The sequence below is a fragment of the Ochotona curzoniae genome, unplaced genomic scaffold (genome assembly GCF_017591425.1).
Source record: "Ochotona curzoniae isolate NIBS_2020 unplaced genomic scaffold, NIBS_Ocur_1.0 contig_2754, whole genome shotgun sequence".
In the NCBI taxonomy this organism is placed as follows: Eukaryota; Metazoa; Chordata; class Mammalia; order Lagomorpha; family Ochotonidae; genus Ochotona; species Ochotona curzoniae.
This window is the reverse complement of record NW_024465582.1, coordinates 14,098,860-14,117,883: the sequence shown is the minus strand read 5'-3', so window position 1 is coordinate 14,117,883 and position 19,024 is coordinate 14,098,860. Positions and strand designations below refer to the sequence as shown.

Sequence of the window (19,024 nt, the reverse complement as noted above, 5' to 3'; positions counted from 1 at the left end):
TAGGCCATAAGCACAGAGTTGGATCAAAAATTAAGCAGCTAGGACACAAGCTGGCCCCACAATGCCAGCCTCTTTAATTTGATTTTTTTTTTTAATTTTAAAATTTATTTTTTATTTGAAAAGCCGAGTTAAACAGAGAGAAGGAGAGACACACAGAATCTTCCATCTGCTGGTTCATTCCCCAGATGCTGCATTTGCTGGAGTTGGGCTGCTCTGAAGCCAGGAGCTTCTTCCCAGTCTCTCATGTGGGTGCAAGGACTATGCTTAGATCATCCTCCACTGCTTTCCCAGGCCATTAGCAGGAAGCTGGATCAGAAGTGGAACAGCTGGAACTTAAGCCAGCATCCATTTGAGTTGTTAGTGCTGCAGACAGGCTTAGCATACACAGCCCCTACTAATTTTTTTTTTTAACATTTCAGTTTATTTATTTAATTGAGAGGCAGACAGAGAGCCAGCAAGTAGAAGCTCCTGTTCGCTAGTGTACTCCCCAACTGTGGGCACTGACCCCAACTGAGGATAAAGCCAGGAGCTAGTAACTCTATCCAGCTCTCTCATATTAAGGGTAGAAACCAAATTACTTGACTCCATTATTGCTGCCTCCTAGAATCTGCATTGAGTAAGGACATGGGTGTCTTAAATGGTGTTCTAACCCCTAGGCCAATAAGCTGTCCTAACTTTAGCCTGATGAACTCTTAGTTGTTTTAGCATTTAGGTGACATTTGTCATCTTCAAACAAATTCATGGAAAATGCATAATACAAATAAACTTCATGGATTTCAAGCTTTCTTTGTACCAAAAGAAACTTGTCTTCAAAAAATTTTTTTAAAAATTTATTTATTTTTATTGGAAAGGCAGATTTACAGAGATAAGGAGATACAGAGAGGAAGATCTTCCATCCATTGATTCACTCCCTAAGTGGCCGCAATAGCCAGAACTGAGCCGATCCGAAACCAGGAGCCATGAGCTTCTTCTGGGTCTCCCATGCGGGTTCAGGGTCCTCAAGGCTTTGGGCCGTCCTCGACTGTTTTCCCAGGCCACAAGCAGAGAGATGGGTGGGAAGCAGGGATTCCAGGATTAGAACCAGCAACCATACGGGATCCCAGTGCATGCAAGGCGAGGACCTTAGCCACTAGGCCACCATGCTGGGTCCATAATATTTTTATTATTGGTTACATGGTAGGTAAGAATGCAAGCCCATGTAGGCGTGCAGTTAGAGTGTGGAGGGTTGAGGTATGGAGGTTGGGCAAATGTTTCCATTTTTTTCCTCCTGTGTCCGTAAAGAGGGAAGTGGAGGGGGCCACTCCTTGCTGTCAAACTTCATCAGCACCCAGGGATAGGGACAGTCATTTGATGTGGGGAAGAGTGTTCTGAGGGTGTTACCTGAGTAGTTTTGATAGTTCAGAGAAGTCATTGGCTTTGTTGCTCCAGGGTTGAGAAAATCTTTCTAGGTTGTATTATTGGTTGAGTAAATCCAGCTTAGTACATTTACAGCCCAGGAACAAGATACAAAGCACTTGACATCTTCTGCTGGCCTAGATCTTTCTCTGTTTCTCCTTCTTTCTGCAAGTCTGACTTTCCAACAAATCTTTAAAAAAAATTAGTATATATATTTTAATTTTTACAAAATGTCTATTTATTTTTTTATTAGAATGACAGGTCAGATTTACAGAGAGACAAAGATCTTCCATTGACTGGTTCACTTCCCAAATAGGACATGAACTAGTGCCCATTTTGGATCCCAGTTACAAGATGAGAATTTAGCCATCGAGCCATTGTACCAGACCCAAGATTAATTTTCTGTACTTGAAAAAGTTGAAGAGATGGAATAGTGACATGGCAGGTAGTGGCTTTACCTGCCGTCCCACAACCCCAGCCCTTGTGTAGGCACCTCTTCTTTCAGCCAAAGACCTCTTTTAGACCATCACATGCTTCTTCTATAAGGCTAGAGTTTAGAAACCAATTGACCGGGCCCGGTGCAGTGACGCAGTGGTTAAGGTCCTCGCCTTGCACGCCCAGGATCCCATATGGGTGCCGGTTCTATCCCGGCAGCCCCGCTTCCCTTCCAGCTCCCTGCCTGTGGCCCGGGAAAGCAGTCGAGGACGGCCCAAAGCTTTGGGACCCTGCACCCGAGTGGGAGACCCGGAAGAGGCTCCTGGCTTCAGATCGGCATAGCATCGGCCATTGCGCTCACTTGTGGAGTGAATCATCGGACGGAAGATCTTCCTCTCTGTCTCTCCTCTCTGTATATCCGCCTTTCCAATAAAAAAATAATAAAAATAAATCTTAAAAAAAAAAAGAAACCAATTGACCGAAGTTTGGAAATTCCATTTACTGAGATAGACAGCCCTGTGCGTAAAATCTGTACTTTGAGTCTAAGACCATTAATCCGGTGAGCAGCACAGATTTGGGGGTGGCCTTGATGGGAGCAATGACAGGTAACCTTCCCTTACCTCTTTGCTTTGCCTTCCTTTTTTCAGATAACAGCACTGAATTTTGGGACACTGATATAAAGTGGTTTTCTCTGTTGGAAAGTAGCAGCTGGTTTGACATAATCAGGTATTTTAAGCTATTGTTTTGCTCATGAATTTTTAAATTGTCTAATTCAAGAAAATAGAGTTGATAGAAGACTAATGTGTTTGCTGTTACACATGAAATATCCTTAGCTCCGTGTACTGTTCAAAGCTTGACTGGGTTTTGCATTTTCTTTTTTTTTTTTTTTTTTTTTTTTTGGTATTTGGGAATTTACAGTCCTGCTACCTGCTTGAAAGGAAATACAGTTTGTAGATGAAGCATTGGAAAACCAGAGAATGGCATAGGCAGTCCAAAATTACTGTTCAGGCACTAGGACCAGCCTTGGCAGACACCAGAGGAGAGTGGCAGAGATCCTGGCCTTTCACTGAATGCTTTTTTGCATTTTTATCTTATATGCTTATGAAAAGCTTTAAAATCATGACTTAAGTGAATCCTTTTGATTTTGGAGCTAACTTGAGGTGTCAGTTCCGTTGCTTGTACCATTCACTGTGAGAAACAGCTCTGCTCCATTGTCACTAGTGGATAGAGCAGATGCCTAGAATGCGAGGATGGCCATGGCCCTTGTCTCCATCTGAGGAAAGAGGAGAAGCTTCTGTCTGCCTGGCGTAGGTCTCACCATGCAGAGTGCTGGATGTGTTGTGCTGCGAGAAGCCCAAGCCCTCCGGACGCCTTACAACTATACTCTCAGGAGCCTGTCCTGAGTGCCCCCAGAGTTTGAATATATGATTTCAGGCAGTGCCAAATGTTGCCAAAGAACCCTTCTTTTTGTAGGGTGCGCGCATAAGGGCAAGCATCCATAACCAAACAAAGTGTCTGAGTGTTGGGGGTGAGTTACTGGTTTGGGCAGGCGTGGTAGCAGAGGGAAGACAGCCTAGGTTGCCATCCCTCTTAGTAAACTGGGAACAAAGCCATCTTTAGAGGAAGACAAAGGATTTCTGAACAGACTCAGTCTTTTTTGCCACCCTGATAAATTCACCCCTGTGCAGCAGTTACCTGGGGCAGTTGGCTGTTTCATATTACCGGGTGTAGTGTTTCTATGTCTTGTTAGGATTCACCATCAGACACAGGTAGGAATTTCCAACAAGAATTTCTAGTTTGGAAATAGCCTAGCAGCATTTGTACATCAATTCCGAGATTTCCTTTTGAAATTGTTCCATCTGCAGATGAGTGTCTTCTGGCATATGAATGCTGTAAGTGGTAATTGGTTTCTTTTTCTGATGTTTTTGACATGTGTTATAGATCAGGTAGAAAACCAAAGATCAGTCAGAATATCTCCAATCTTATTGTTTGTGGTACCTAGATGAAAACCTATGGTTATCTTTCTCCTTTTTAGACGTTGCCTGAAAAAAGCAATAGAGATTACAGAATATCTGGAAGCACAAAATATGAACGTTCTTCTTTTAGGTAATATATTTAAAGTGTAAAGGATGATTGTGTACTTTTTAAAAACATACTTTTAAAAATATGTTTATTTTTACTGGAAAGACAGATTTACAGAGAGAGCAGAGACACAGAGACAGATCCTCCATCTTTTGGTTTTACTCCTGACATGAATGCAGTGGCCGGTCTGCAGCCAAGAGCCTGGAGCTTCCTCTGGATCTTCCATGTGGGTGCAGGGTCCCAAACACTTGGGCCATCCTTCGCCACCTTCCCAGCCACATTAGCAGGGAGCTGGCTCGGAAGTGGAGGAGCTGGGATTTGAACCAGCCCTACATGGGATGCCAGGACTGTAAGCAGGCTTAATCTATGCAAGGTGCCAGCCCCATTGTTTTTTTAAGCCACTTTCTTCCCTCCCTTCCTCCCTTCCTCCCTCCCTACCTCCCTTCCTTTCTTCTTTCCTTCCTTCCTTCCTTCCTTCCTTCCTTCCTTCCTTCCTTCCTTCCTTCCTTCCTTCCTTATTTGAAAACACAGTTATAGAGGAAGAGGCAGAGATCTTCCATCTGCTGGTTCACTTCACTAATGGCTACAATGACTAGAGCTGCACTAGCTGAAGCCTGGAACTTCATCTGGGTCTCTTATATACCAGAGCAGGGACCAAGAATGGACTGTCTCCTGCTTTTCCCAGGCCATTAGCAGGGGGCTGGATTGGAGCTGGAACAACTCAAACACAAACTGTTGCCCATATAAGGTGCTGGCTTTGCAGGTGGTGACTTTACTTATTACCACACAACACCAGTCCCCAAAATAAATGTTGTAATCCTTTGTCTAGAGACCCATTCACTGTTGTTTTATATCTTTGGAGTTTTATGACTTAGTACAATTACCATGTAAAGTATGTGGTCTGTGATTTCCTTCTGCTCAGTTGGGTTAATATTACTGTACATCTGACAGTGGCATAAACATACAAAGTGTGTAAAAGCAAATGTAAGCTATCATGTAGTAACGAGTACTGCTATAACTTGTTCAACATGAGCTAAATATTTACCTAAATACTCTGTACTATATAGAATATCATAAATAAAGTAAATGCCTTGGGGCTTTTATACCCCAGCCAGCTTTTTTCATTTCTCAGATACTCTCCATGATTGTGGAATTTAAATTGTAAGAGCAGACTGGAAAATATGTCTTCCTGATGATTGTTGCTTTAACCATTTTGTTAATACCCAAGGAAGAAAGGTAGAATGGGACACTGGATAGCTGAGTGCTTGGTGAGAGGGGCAAAGATTTGTATCTGAGGAGTCCAAGGCTATGCTACAGTGATTGCAGAGATGAACTTAAATGTCTAAACCTGGGTCCAGCATGATGGCTCAGCAGCTAAATTCTCAGCATGCGTGAGCCGGGAGCCCATTGTGTCCCGGCTTCTCCACTTCCTATCCAGCTCCCTGCTTGTGGACTGGAAAAACAGAAGGCATCAGCCTAAGGTGTTGGGACCCTGCACCCGTGTGGGAGACCTGGAGGAAGCTCCTGGCTCCTGGCTTTGGAGTATTTCAGCTACAGTCATTGCAGCCATTTGGGGAGTAGACAGAGGAGAGTTCTCTGTGTCTCTCCTCTCTTGATCTACCTTTCCAGTTAAAATAAAATAAATCTTTTTCGAAAAAGGTGTCTCTAAATCCTGCATTGACTACTGAATTTTTCTCTTTGAAATCTCGTTTTTGCAACCTCTCCTGACGGCTTACAGCTGCAAAGATTGCCTTAAAAATGTGTGGTGGTGGGTGTTTGCTTAGGACAGCCACCATTCTTAGTGGTATATGTCAGGTCCCCTGACTCTGCTTCCCATTTCATCCGTGCTACTGCACATGCTTACAGATGGCAAGTGATGGCGCACAGGCCTAGATCTGTGCTGTGCCTGTGGATGGTGCTCCGGGCTCCTTGCTCTGGCCTGGCCTAGCTCTGACTGCGTGGTCATCTGAGCAGTGAGCTAGCAGATGAGAGATCTATGTTTGTCTCTCTGACTTTCAAATAAACAAGTTTATTTTTTCCCCAGAAACTTATTTTGAAAACTGGCAAAGTGGAGGATAGAAATGAAATTTTGTTTCTTCTAAACCCAATTCTAACTGTAGTTTAGACTTATTTCCTGGATGAGACTAGTGTAAGCCTGGACCAGCACAATAGATTTCTGACAGTGTGAATATTTCCCTAATTAAAATGCATTTTTAAGTTTCTCTCCTAAAAATACCAGCACTGTTTTCCTCATTGGTATTTTTTTTTAAAATTGATTTGTACTTAGTTTTGTAAACAGGAAACCATGGGATTATACACCTTAACTTTTAAGAATGTAAACCCCAAGATAAAGCATGGCTAGAATGGTGTGTGTGTGTGTTTAAGTTATTTTCATTTTATGTCAGAAGAGGAAAGAGAAACCTTCCAATTGCTGCCTCATTTCCTTAAATTCTCATAAGAGCCAGAGCTTGCCCAGGTTGAAGTCAGGAGCCTAAAATGCCATCGGGTCTCCTATATGGCTTAGCAAGACCTTTTTTAAGATTTTTATCGGAAAGGCAGAATTACAAAGAGAAGGAAAGGCCGAGAGGAAGATCTTCCATCCACTGGTTCACTCCTCAAGTAGACACAACGGCCTGAGCTGAGCTGATCCAAAACCAGGAGCCAGGAACTTCTTCTGGGTCTCCCATGAGGGTGCAGGATCCCAAGGCCTTGTGCCATCCTCAGCTGTCCTCCCGGGTCACAAGCAGGGACACGAACTGGCTCCCATGTGGGATCCCTGCATGAGCAAGGTGAGGATTTAGCTACTGGGCCACCTTACTAGGCCCAGATTTGTGCTTTTTTTGTGCTGATTCATAAATGTTAAGCAAAGCCTGCTATATGGACAAAAGGAGGTAGACCCCGTGGGCATTTCTTCTCTAGGCCTGGCAGGGAGGAGCAGGCGCCTCTGGGCTTCTCCAGCCAGAGGAACAGAGTCTGGGAACTGACAATAAGAGCCTATATTGATGCAGTGTAGAACTGTTAAACTGCAAAGCAGAGTTCCTATAGTGCATTGGAGTGGAGGAACCATCTGAGGTGAGGTTAAAAAGCAGCCCAGCTAGAGCAGTAGCCTCAGTGATGGAGGCCTTGATGCCTGGGTGCCGAGGGAGGGAAGAGGGCACAGGCCTGCTCTGTAGGGCCAGCATCAGTGCGGGATTGAGTCCACTCAGATTTGGTCATCTGAAAGCCCACCACTGAGAGCAGATTAACATGTCTGCCAGAACCTGTGCTAGATGGGCTGAAAGCAATTTATGTTTCATCCGGGAAACGTGACCCTTTTTGCCCCGTGGCCTTTGCGTCTGGGGACTAGGAGCTTGACTGTGGCAGATTGGTGTGGGGTCTGTGAGGAACTGTGAGGTGAGAGCGCTCTGCAGGTTGCTGACTGGTACGCCCTTCTTCCTCCAGAAGAGAATGCCTCTGACCTCTGCTGCCTCGTCTCCTCTCTGGTGCAAGTGATGATGGACCCCCACTGTCGAACCAGGGCTGGTTTCCAGAGCCTCATCCAAAAGGAGTGGATCATGGGTGGCCACTGCTTCTTGGATCGCTGCAACCACCTACGCCAAAGTGAGAAGGAGGAGGTGCGTTAGCTTGCTGCACACTGACCGGTCCCGGGCAGAAGTGCCTGGTCTTTCCCTCAATGCCTGTCTTTAGGTGGGGTGTGCTTGCCAACTGCACACCACACAGCATTGTTAGGAAAACTGACATCAGGTCATTGCAGAATGACTTCAAGGGATTGGAATAGTAGTGAAACCTTCCCCAGAGGAAAAAGAGCCCACAGATGTGTTCAGAGTCTACACCAAAGGTGTGTACATACCGCATGGTGGAAATAACGCTGATTCGGGTAGATGGGAAGGATCCCAGTGAGACTCCTGCAATTTTTGCTGTAAGTGGGTTTTCTGCACATGTCAACCCTTTCCAACAAAGCACAGGGCTACATTCACACCAGCTGTGACCAGGACCATGGCCATGGCCTTTTCTGCACCTCTATGAGGTGCCTCGGGCCTAGAGTCAGCACAGCACAGTCAGCGTTTTCGTTCACTTCCAGCTTGTACTGGACTTGGCTGGGCACTGGCGGGGCTATCACTCCCTTCACGGCTGTGTAGATGATTAGCAGACAAATGAGAACAGATTTCCTCTCATTAAATCACCCGCTGAGCTGGTGCAGGCCTGTGGTCTAACCTGCATGGCCTGTGGCTTTGCTTGCTGTGGAAAGTCAGCTTGTGTGCCGTGGTGCAGAGCAGGGGGCCCAGCAGGCCATGTCAGGGAGCCCTGGCTCCTGCCTCTCGGTGTTCAGAGCTCCAGGGAAACGGCAGGCAAGTTCTCCAGGCCTGGCCTCTACTCATCTGTGTCTCATTAAGCTCAGCAGACCACCTTTTCAGCTTTGAAGGCACTCGGAGGAGCTAATGTGAAGGATGGTGAGTCATTACGTGAGCCTCAGAGAGTGAGAATATCTTTTCGTGTATCTTCAGAGAAGGGGCTGACAGCACCAGGTCTCATGGGGAGAGTCAGGACACATGATGTGCTCTTCCCCCAGCCCTTGGGGAAGTCACATTTCCTGACCCCATTTCCCTGACTATTCAGTGAGGTTCAAACAGATTCTGTCCTACTTTATAATAGTGTGCATAAGTTGAGGTGTGACATCAAGCTGTTCCAGGTTTGTTAGTGTCTAGGTGTCAGCGTGTGGGAATGTTGGGGATGAGTGGTGTCACTTGTGCTTAGTTCAAGAGCTGGATTTTCTCTTTGTCTCTCTTACAGACACACACACACACACACACACACACACACACACACACACACACTTCACTCTGACTTTATGTGAGACCTGGGCTAGCTCATCAGTATCTCCAGGCTTCATTTTCCCCTCCCTAAGGGACAGACTCACACAGCTGGCAGGATCACTGGGGAATCAGAAAGTAAAAGCCCTTTGTAAGTGACAGCACACCCTGGAGCCTACTGTCTCTGCTAATAGGGTTGGTCTCTGTAGCCAACAAATGAGGCCAATAGGCTTTAAGAATGTCATTGTGAAGGACTGTTGTACCACAGCTTACAACACCAGCATCTTGTATCAGAGCTGGTTCAGATCCCGGCTGCCTTGCTTCCAATGCAGCTCCCTGCTAATGTGTCTGGGAAGGCAGTGCAAGATGGCCTAAGTGGTTGTGCCCCTGCCACCCATTTGGGCAAACTGGATGGAGTTCTGGGCTTCTGGTTTTGACTTTTGGGGCCATTTGGGAAGTGAGCCATAGGGTGGTCCTCCATCACTATTATATTGCCTTTTTTTTAAAAAAAGATTTATTTTTATTATTTATTTATTGGAAAGGCAGATATACAGAGAGGAGAGACAGAGAGGAAGATCTTCCATCCGATGATTCACTCCCCAAGTGAGCCGCAACGGGTCGATACTATGCCGATCCGAAGCCAGGAGCCTCTTCTGGATCTCCCACACGGGTGCAGGGTCCCAAAGCTTTGGGCCGTCCTCGACTGCTTTCCCAGGCCACAGGCAGAGAGCTGGATGGGAGGTGGGGCTGCCGGGATAGAACCGGCGCCCATATGGGATCCTGGGCGTGCAAGGCGAGGACCTTAACCACTTGCATCACTGCGCCAGGCCCTATATTGCCTTTGAAAATGAATAAATGCATCTTTTTAAAACAATACCTTTGGGAGAAAATGTTGAAATTCACTGTTGCTGCTCTTTCTTCCGCCTGCGGGCTCTTGCTGTGGCTGGAGAGGGGAGCATCCCCATTTCGGGCTCCAGGACCAGTTCTTGATGCTTACCTAGCTGGTAGGGGGACAGGCAGCGGGATGGAGGGGTTTTTTTTGTTTTAAAGATTGATTTATTTGTTTGAGGGGTACAGTGCCAGATAGGGAGAGACAAGATCTTCCATCAGCCGGTTCACTCCCTAAATGACCACAACGGCCAGGGCTGGGATGGGCCAGAGCCAAAAATGAGGAGATAGAAATTCCATCCAGGTGTCTCACGAGAGTGACAGGAGCCCAGGTACTTGAACATTGCCCACTGCTTCCCCCGGGCATGTTAGTGAGAGCAGGATCAGGAGCGGAGTAGCCAGGATCAGGAGCGGAGCAGCCAGGACCTGAACTGGCACTCTGATCTTGGGATATTAGCTTAACCCATGCCAGTCCCAGTGTGGAAGTGTTTATCCTCATAATTCTTTATTGACAAGATGTAGATTACTAATCATAACTCAGTACAAGATTTTTTCAGTAACAGCCCTAATGAGAAAAATTGAATTCTTTTTTGGAGGAGGCAACATTTGGCTTGGTTGTGAATTAAAGTCAGTGTTCCTGTCACCAGAGTTAATTGCAAATGCTCTCTATTAGGGCTGGTCTATACTGAGACGTTATATATTTCATCTTTGAGATGCCTTTGACACAGATATTTCTTGCCAGATTCTGATATTAATCCCGGGCATGTGGTTTCCATTGACTTGGGGTGGGGTGGGGCAGCCTGTCTTTCCAGAGAATGCAGCCCTCAGCAGGAGTGGTCTGTAGCTGCTGAGAATGGCTGTTCCCGTTCCGGAAGACTCACACGGGGCTCTTGGCGGCTCAGTGACATGTATCTTGTTTCCATGTAGGTTCCTGTGTTCCTGCTTTTCTTAGATTGTGTCTGGCAGCTGGTGCACCAGTTTCCTCCGGCCTTTGAATTTACAGAGACTTACCTGACTGTTCTGTCAGACAGCCTGTACATACCCATTTTTAGCACCTTCTTCTTCAATTCACCTCATCAAAAAGATGCTAACATGGTAAGAGTCCCTTTCAGGAATCTGTGTATTAAAGAGGTTCCATTGCATAACGAGGATGCAATAATATTGATGCTAAGAAGATGTTGACTTAACCCAGGCTTAATGGGCTGTGTGTTTTTCTCCTCATGCCTGAGGAAGCGGAGGCACACAGAGCATAAGAAGCCAGCCCAAAGTCCCAGCAGAAGCAGGAATGGGGCAGGGAGGGCTGAGCTGTTGGTTTGGAAGAGGTCAGGTGCTGTCTCTCCTACTTGCCTGCTCCATGGGGTTACTATGTGAAGAGAGTGGCGAGCAGGCCCTGAGGGGAGCAAGCTGCTGAGCTCCTCCTGTCCATCCCCCCCATCCCAGGTCTTTGGAGACCATATACCCAGGGAGTTGGCCGCACTAGCTGCTGTCAGGGCTCCTGCCAGCTCTTCCCTGACCCTCAGGCCGCAGGAGCAAGGCTGCTTCCCAAATCCACAGTGCAGTGGGGACAGCGGGAGCCCAGCTTCCCAGTGCTTATTCCAGTCCTGCCTCACAGCAGCTCTAGTCCCCAGCTTGCTCAGGCCAAACATCTGAAACTTCCATCTCTTCAAATGTAAAATTGGAGAAATGCTAGTTCCCTAAGCAGGTGGTGGTGTAGGCACCCTGCACGTTGTCTGGCAAATGGTCTTCCAGAAGGAAAACGTCCTCCTTGCTCCCCTCTTCTACCCTAAAGCCATGAGGGGGCAGCCAGAGATCCCACAGCCTGGAGCGCTCCTGGCAGCAGCTGCCTTCCTGGTGCCAACTTCTCACACCACTGTGTTGGCTTTTCTCAGCCCTTGCTGGAAACCGAGGTGACATGTGCTTGTTTTGGCAGGGTAGGGAAAGCCTGGATTCACAAAGCAAGCCTTTGACTCCGTTCACCGTATGGGATTGGTCTATACAGTTTGGATCCAAAGCCCAGACGTTGCTCAGAAACCCTCTTTATGTCGAAAAGTCAAAACTGGACAAAGGCCAGCGGAAAGGAATGCATCCCAAAGTAAGACGTACATCTGTCTACACCCCTGATGGCTGCCTCAAGTTTGTGTGTGTGTGTGTGTGTGTGTGTAGGAATAAAAGTGACTTTTGCATGTCGTCTGGCAGCATATGCTTCCCCCTTGAAACAATCTACAGGATCAAGGTTTGTGTTGGGTAAGTTGTCAGGCTCCGTGCAAATTCATGGTCCTGATGAGCCCCAGCACTGAGGTGCTGCTGCCATGGCTACACTGCAAAGAAACATGTTCCCTGTTCCGCCTCCATGTGCTTAGAGGAACAGAGCACTGGGGATAGAGGTTTTACTTGAGAAGTTCCAGTTCATCTGTTAGTAAGACTTTGCTTAGTGCTTTCTGTCAAGGGTGATGCAGTTTTTGTCCCCAGTCTGCTGTTCTCAAAAGCAGCTATAGATGATACTCCAAAGTGTAGACATGGCTGTAGGCCAGCACTCATGAAAACAGGTGCCAAGACGTTGGACCTGAGGGTTGTAGTTTGCTGATCCATGCCATGATCCACAAACATTAAAGCGGTCTTTTGGGGGGACCAGTACTATGATACAGTGCATAAAGCTGCTGCCTGCAGCTCTGACTTCCCATGTGGTTGCCAGTTTGCGCCCTAGCTTCTCCGCTTCCCGTCTTGGGCCCCTGCACCCATCTGGGTGAACTGGAAGAGGCTCCTGGCTCCTGGCTTCAGCCTAACTCAGCCCCATTTGTTGTGGCATTTGGGAAGTGAGTTGGTGGATAGGGGATCTCTCTCTGACTCTTTCTCTAAGTAGGCCTTGCAAATAAGCTAAAAAATATTTTTTTTGAAGGACTACTTTTCTGATATTTTGTGCCTGGTCTTACTGTTTATTAAATTTCCAATGTTCTCTAGTGATTTGCTTCTGGCCTGTAGTCTCTTGCTGACTGACCTTATTCAAGGAGAGCAGTGATGATAAGTGAAGTTGACGAGTCCATATTCTTCTCAAGTTGATCATGAGGATTTGCAGGAGACCTTTCCTGTCCTGAAGTGGGAATTGATTCTCTTCTAAAGAAGTCTGGGGATGTAGATGGGCCAATTCCAGCTCGCAGGGACAGTGTCGGGCACACAGAGCTGCCACTGTGCTCCGGGTTCTCAGGCCTACAGCGGTGCTTTTCCTCTTCTGGGGTAATCCAGGGTGAGCCTGAGCGTCTGGGGCTTGGCTGGAGAGTTTTTCTTCAGTGTGCTGCGCCCTCTGGTGGGCTGCATGCACACTTTTCCTGAGCCCTTGGCTAGAGTCAGACTTGCCTCTGAGTGGCAGGAGACCTCAGAAACAGCTGCCCTCCCCTTCACAGTAACAGAGAGGAAACTAAGGCTCCACTGTCTAAAAATGGGGCTCATTTCTGTGTCGAAATCCGAAGTTTCTAATAGTACTTTCTCCTTGTAGATAGTGACAGGTTGCCAAGGCTCTAAGGAGCAGCGGTTCAGAGAAATTTGAGCCCTACAGGTGGAGAATTTAATTTGATACTGGGTAAAGCAGAGTTGGAACTCAGGCAAGAAAGAGATTAGAAACTTTGGACACTTTCTTGAATTGCCACTTGGCCTCGGAGACGTTCTAGAGAGATTCTGAGGAAGCTGGGACTGACCAGTGCTAAGTACAGCTCTGAATTGTTGTGCAGCCAGCAGGATTCAACTCAGGCATCTGAGCTCCACTGCTGCCTGAAGGCCGGGCCAAGCTCTGGGCATTTGGCACTGCTTCCCCTTAGTGTGTCTGCAATGTCCGCTTTACACAGGAGACTGGTGGAGGGAGGTTCCAGGACCAAGTGGAACCCAGCCAGCAGCCCAGCTCTAGAGGGAGCCGCCTTAGGTTTCCTAGTTGTTGAAGTGGACACCGTAACAGAAGTGAATGTCACCTGTAAGCGCTGAGCACAGAGCCTGTAGGCAGTGAACGTGCAGGGATGGCTAGCTTCTATTTACTTAAGTGGAAATGGAGTTCCAGGGGAAGGAGATCTTCATTCGCTGGTTCCCTCCCCATATGGCTACAATGATCAGAGCTGGGCTGATCAGGAACTAAGAGTTTCTTCAGGCTCTGCCATGTGGGTGCAAGGGTCCAAGCACCTGGACCATCTGCTGCTGCTTTCGCAGCTGAATTAGCAGGCAACTGGATCATAAGTGGAACAGCAGAGACCAGCTGGTGCCCCCCAGTGGCTTTAGCCACAGTGCTGCCCCTTTTATAATTTTTCAAATTAAAAAAAAAATTAAGTATGTATTTATTTGAAAGTCAAAGTTACAGAGAAAGAAAACACAGGTAGACAGATTTTCATGCACTGTTCACTGCCCAGAGGGCCACAGTAGGGAGGGCTGAACCGGGAGTTTTCTCTGTCTCCACCATGGATGGCAGGGACCAGACCCCAGGCCATCTTTGACTGCTTTTCTAGTCCATTAGCAATGTACTGGATCAGACTTAGAGCAGCCTGGCACTTAAACCTGTGCTCACAGTTGGCAGCATTAACCACTACAGCGTTAACTGGTCTCAGCCCTTCCTCTGGGCAGTGTTTCTGCCTTTGTTGTCCTTGGCCAGAAGAACCTTTATGATTTAGGCTTAAACTCCCTCTGGATACCTGATAAGCTATCAAGTTATTTCATCCACGCGGCAGGATGCTCAGCAGTCAGCAGTGCTTCCTTGTGTTATCAGGCCTACAGTGCTCAAGAAAGAAACATTTTGCTCCCTTTAAAGGCAAACAGACGTCACCTTCAGACTCCCCTAAATTGTTCAACTACACCATTTTCTCCAAAGTGCTGCACAGATACCATGGATGCCTGGTTTACCCCACCTGTTCACAGTGCCACCTACTTGCACATTTGTGTGCTGGTAGCCCAGGAAGCCCCTTCCTGTCTGTGTTACTGTGTTTTAATGAGTGTGCAGACACAGGCCTGGTTTGGTATGTCTGGGTACTTATGAAAACAGGATATGGGCCCAGCACAGTGTTCCAGTTGGCTAATTCTTCTTCAAGCGCCGGGATCATATGCAGGCACCAGGTCATATCCTGGCTGCTCCGCTTCCCAGCCAGCTCCCTGGCCTGGAAAAGCAGTCGAGAATGGCCCATGTGGGAGACCTGGAAGAAGCTCCTAGGTCCTGATTGGCTAAGTTCCAACTGTTGCAGCCACTTGGGGGATGAGCCCGTGAATGGAGGAACTTTCTCTCTGTCCTTCCTTGTCTTGGTAAATCTGTCTTTCCAATAAAAATAAATAAATCTTTAAAAAAATCTGAATCCCCTGTTTCACACTTAGAGATGATTAAAATTCCACTTTTTAAAAACAAAAAGAAAATTATGACCTTTTTTATGGTAACAATTTTAACTGTACCTGTTATGTTTAACCAGAGGTGTTTCTGTTTTCTCTCAAAGCATCGACGACAGCTATCTTTGCCACTCACCCAGTCTAAGTCATCTCCCAAAAGAGGATTTTTCAGGGAAGAAACAGATCATTTAATTAAAAACCTCCTGGGCAAGAGAATTAGCAAACTGATTAATTCTTCTGATGAGCTTCAAGACAACTTCCGGGAGTTCTATGACAGTTGGCACAGCAAGCCTACCGACTACCATGGCTTGTTGCTACCTCGTATAGAGGGACCAGAAATCAAAGTCTGGGCCCAGCGCTACTTGCGTTGGATTCCAGAAGCCCAAATCGCAGGTGGTGGCAGAGTGGCCACGATGAGCAAACTGTTTGAAATGATGGAGGAAGTCCAGAGCTTACAAGAGAAACTCAATGAGAGATGCCACCCCCAGGAACCCCTCCAGACTGAGACCCCCTGCCTGCTGCGAAACTCTGCTCGCCTCTCCTCCCTGTTCCCCTTTGCTTTACTCCAGCGGCATTCGTCCAAGCCCATCTTACCCACCAGCAGCTGGAAAACTTTGGGAGATGAAGAAGATCTGGCTAAACGAGAAGATGAGTTTGTGGACCTCGGCGATGTGTGACCTGTGCATCGGGTCGTTGTTATAGGACAGTGTGAGAGATTGGGACAGTTGATCCCAGGCTTAGTGTTAGGCTCATCTAATCCTGGGAGGGTCGTTAGCCCAGCACTGTGGTGGAGAAAACCAGGGACTTCAAAAGAGCCGATTCTTGGGTTTTTGCTTTTGTTTTTTTTTTTTAAATCCTGAAAGACTATGCAATTAAGACTATTTCTCTGGCATTAATAATTGGAAGGAATTACAACTTGACCCATCATAGGATTATGACCATTTTCTGATGCCTAAGTATTGTACAAAACCTGCAGTTGCCAGTTTACTGCCAGAAAAGGGCTTTGGTAAGATATCCTTGGACTTGATAACTTCCACTCTTTTTCTGTGCCAAGATCACTTATCCAGTCACTGGAGACACTGAGTTCTCTAGAACCCATTTTAAAAGGAGCAATTCAACTTGATGTGATACTTGCATGGGAATGGAAATCTTCTGACAGGTGTTCAGATGCACTTACCTAAACCATAGCATTTTTCCTTTCCTTGTCTGTCAGAAACCTGGGAAATGCCACAAGTGTCACTTGCCCTAATGCTTCAGAGCATCCTCCCTCCTGCCTAGACTGTGTCACCCCATGTGGGGTGGAAGGACCAGCCAGTGCCCTCCACCTGTGCTGGCAGCTCCAGGTCCTCCTCTGAGCTGCCCTACAGCGCTTGCCGCTGACCCTCTGCTCCCCACCCCAATGCACAAAGTCCCAGGGTCTTGCTGCTGACTTTACACGGCCGCATTGGAAGGTTGGGTCCCTGTCGGTTTTTCCAGAGAAGCTTCCATTCCTCTGTCAGCGTGGAACTCCTGCTTTGCCGCTGGGTTGTCACTGGCTGATGCTCTTGGGTGCAGGTGCGGGGGCCGCCCTGCAGCAGCTGCCCAGCCGGCTTCCTCGCATTCTCCGTTCCTCTCACAGACTCATGGGTGGGTCTCCTTTGAATGTGGCTTTCATAGGAAAGCAGTTAGACATAAATTTCAGAAGTGATGTCTATCACATGATACCTCAGTGAATTAAGAAGCCATAGAAGAAATTTGGTGATGCCTCGTCACCTTCTTGAATCTGCTGTCTAAGTGAGAAGTATATTTTCCTATTTTTTTTTTTTAAGCAAGGAAGTGTACTTTGTAAAGACTTGTTTTTGTTTTTGGTTTTTCATTTTCAGTGGCACCCTGTCAAAACCCAGAAAAGGAAGGGAAAAAAGCTTACATTAGAGTGTTTCAAATCAAATGTATCCTTTTTTAGAGACACCTGCTTTTCAGGCTAGATCTCAAATTGAATGTTACAAACAGGTTTAGGGAAAGTTTTGGTAGCTCAAAGGTGATAAGAAATGTTTAAACTGTTGGCCAAGTGGAATTTCTGTTTGCACTTCATTGTCTGTCCAGGCAGTAAGCTGTTTGTTCTCCCCTCTGCGTGTTGACGCAGGAGCCTTGCTGCTCTGTCACGATGACCGGGCCCAGGGGAGGGTAGATTCGTGCATCTGGGGGCCAAACACGTATTCAGTCTCGGTTGCCTTAAGAGCTTTGAACGAGGTCAATGTCAGGCTTGCAATAGGGATTTCTGAAGTGCGCTAGTTGCTTCGCTACCTTCACTTTTGTTCTGTAGGCCTTGTTAAACTAGCACTAACCTCCTCCCCTCGGCCCGTTGCCTCCCTAATACACTATGGAGCTCTTTTTGTTACGACATTGTAACATGAATATTTATACTGTGGCCTCTTACAGTCTTAGTAATTTTCATTCCAGAAATGCCTCGTGTGATGCTTTATACGTCACAAAGTATAATTTAAAGGCACAAGGTCATGGCCCTTGTCATAGCAGTTGAATGTGTGTTGAGATATTTTTGTATGTTTTTTTAAAATTACAATAGAAAATAAGTAAGCTGTTGTAACATGTCAGGTCATGACAATTTATGTATTTATATTTGAAATCAGATTTCTATATCTGTGTGTATAGGCTTCTCAGTGGGTTTATATATTGTGAAATTTTTATTCAGGATCGAGATGTGGATTATACCTAACAGTAAAAGCTGAAATGAGACACTTTTGCTTTGTTTCAAATGCTGCACTGTGCAAGTATGGAAATGTACATTAACTTACTGTATATAATATCTTGAGTTTGTTTATACCTCCAAGTTTTTACACTGAAGATAAACTAGCTTTAATTACATGCAGAACTTAACTCTTTCTTAAGGGAATAAGCTGTTGGGCTAAATCTGTATAAATGTGCTTTTTATTTTCTGGAGGCACAGTGGACGTTTATACTTGTATCTTACTGCATCGTCTCTGATGGCAGAAATTAAAGCACAACTTACAAACCACTGGATTGCTGTGGCTGCTGCCTCACATTGCCTTCAGAGTCCCTTGGGGACACTGAACATTGTCGAGCTTCTCTGGGATGCCAGCATGCCCCCTGGGTTCAGCTGTGGGTACTCAAGGCTCCACCTGCCTGCAATTTGCATTCCCCATAGCCTAACCAATGTTTAACTTTTCAGGTGATGATAAAATGCTCTATTAAAAATTTTAAAAAGGCAGAGGCCCTCCCTATATGTTGATTTTTTTAAAAAAACAAATGGTCACCAAAACCTTGCAATGAAATACTACTATCCATTTGCTGTTATGGAGATATTTAAATTAGAATTACATCATTTCAATCCCCAAAGATTGCTGAGTTCATTTAGAACTGAAAGACGGGAAGGGCTGTTTTTCCTTCCGAGAGGACAAGTGAGTGAGCTCGGAGAAGGCTTAGGAAAGAGAGGTGTTTTCTAGTTAGTTTTAGTACTTCCTAGATTGAGGCATGTCACCCTTGTTTGTTCTGGAACGTTCGTTTCTTTGTTTCTTTGACCTTTCCTCTTTGCAGAGCAGGCTCTTCCCCCAAACTCCCACACCCTTTCCTGTCTGGCCAGGCCCAGGCTCCCATGTCCAGAAAAGCCTGCTTTGGAGTTTCTTGGAACAGCCTAAGCTCTCACTTCCAGAACCTGCTTTTCAGATATTTTAGTTCTTAGATGTTTGTGTTCATTCTTAAATAGCAGTCACACCCGAGAAAGCAGCTGTTGCTAGTCCTGTCTGGGCTATGGATAGATCCTGCTTTCCCTGGTTTCTAGGTGAGAAAACGAGGGGAGGCAAAGGTGGGACATCTTCCATTTAGTGTGAAACAGGATGGGAGTTGAGTTCCTGTGGAGACAGGATTGCAGGCTCCAGGTTCCTGTCACCCCCTCTCCTCTAAGAGGGAGTTGACTGTGGGGAAGCCTGCCCAGAGGCCAGCTTCCAGGCCCTTCCTGTGGTTACGGTCAAAGTTGCTGACCAAGAGGAACATCTTGCTGTGCTGGTGCCCCAGCACAACTCTGGGTATGAATAAAGCCAACACAGTTCCACCCT

The 19,024-nt window shown here is 46.5% G+C and overlaps 1 protein-coding gene across 6 annotated transcripts in view; it reads left to right on the top strand.

Annotated features, from left to right (window-relative positions):
• MTMR12 (myotubularin related protein 12) overlaps positions 1 to 17,972 on the top strand; it is a 69,225-nt gene extending 51,253 nt beyond the window's left edge. For 3 of the 6 annotated variants that reach the window (XM_040977435.1, XM_040977433.1, XM_040977434.1), the window contains 6 exons: positions 2,478 to 2,556; positions 3,866 to 3,936; positions 7,354 to 7,526; positions 10,539 to 10,706; positions 11,542 to 11,703; positions 15,062 to 17,972. In XM_040977435.1, coding sequence (XP_040833369.1) covers positions 2,478 to 2,556; positions 3,866 to 3,936; positions 7,354 to 7,526; positions 10,539 to 10,706; positions 11,542 to 11,703; positions 15,062 to 15,631 — 1,223 coding nt within the window. In that variant the 3' untranslated portion in view covers positions 15,632 to 17,972. Of the gene's footprint in view, positions 1 to 2,477; positions 2,557 to 3,865; positions 3,937 to 7,353; positions 7,527 to 10,538; positions 10,707 to 11,538; positions 11,704 to 15,061 lie in introns of all 6 variants that reach the window. The other 3 variants (XM_040977432.1, XM_040977436.1, XM_040977437.1) reach the window with 3 other exon arrangements.
• The last annotated feature ends 1,052 nt before the right edge of the window (positions 17,973 to 19,024 follow it).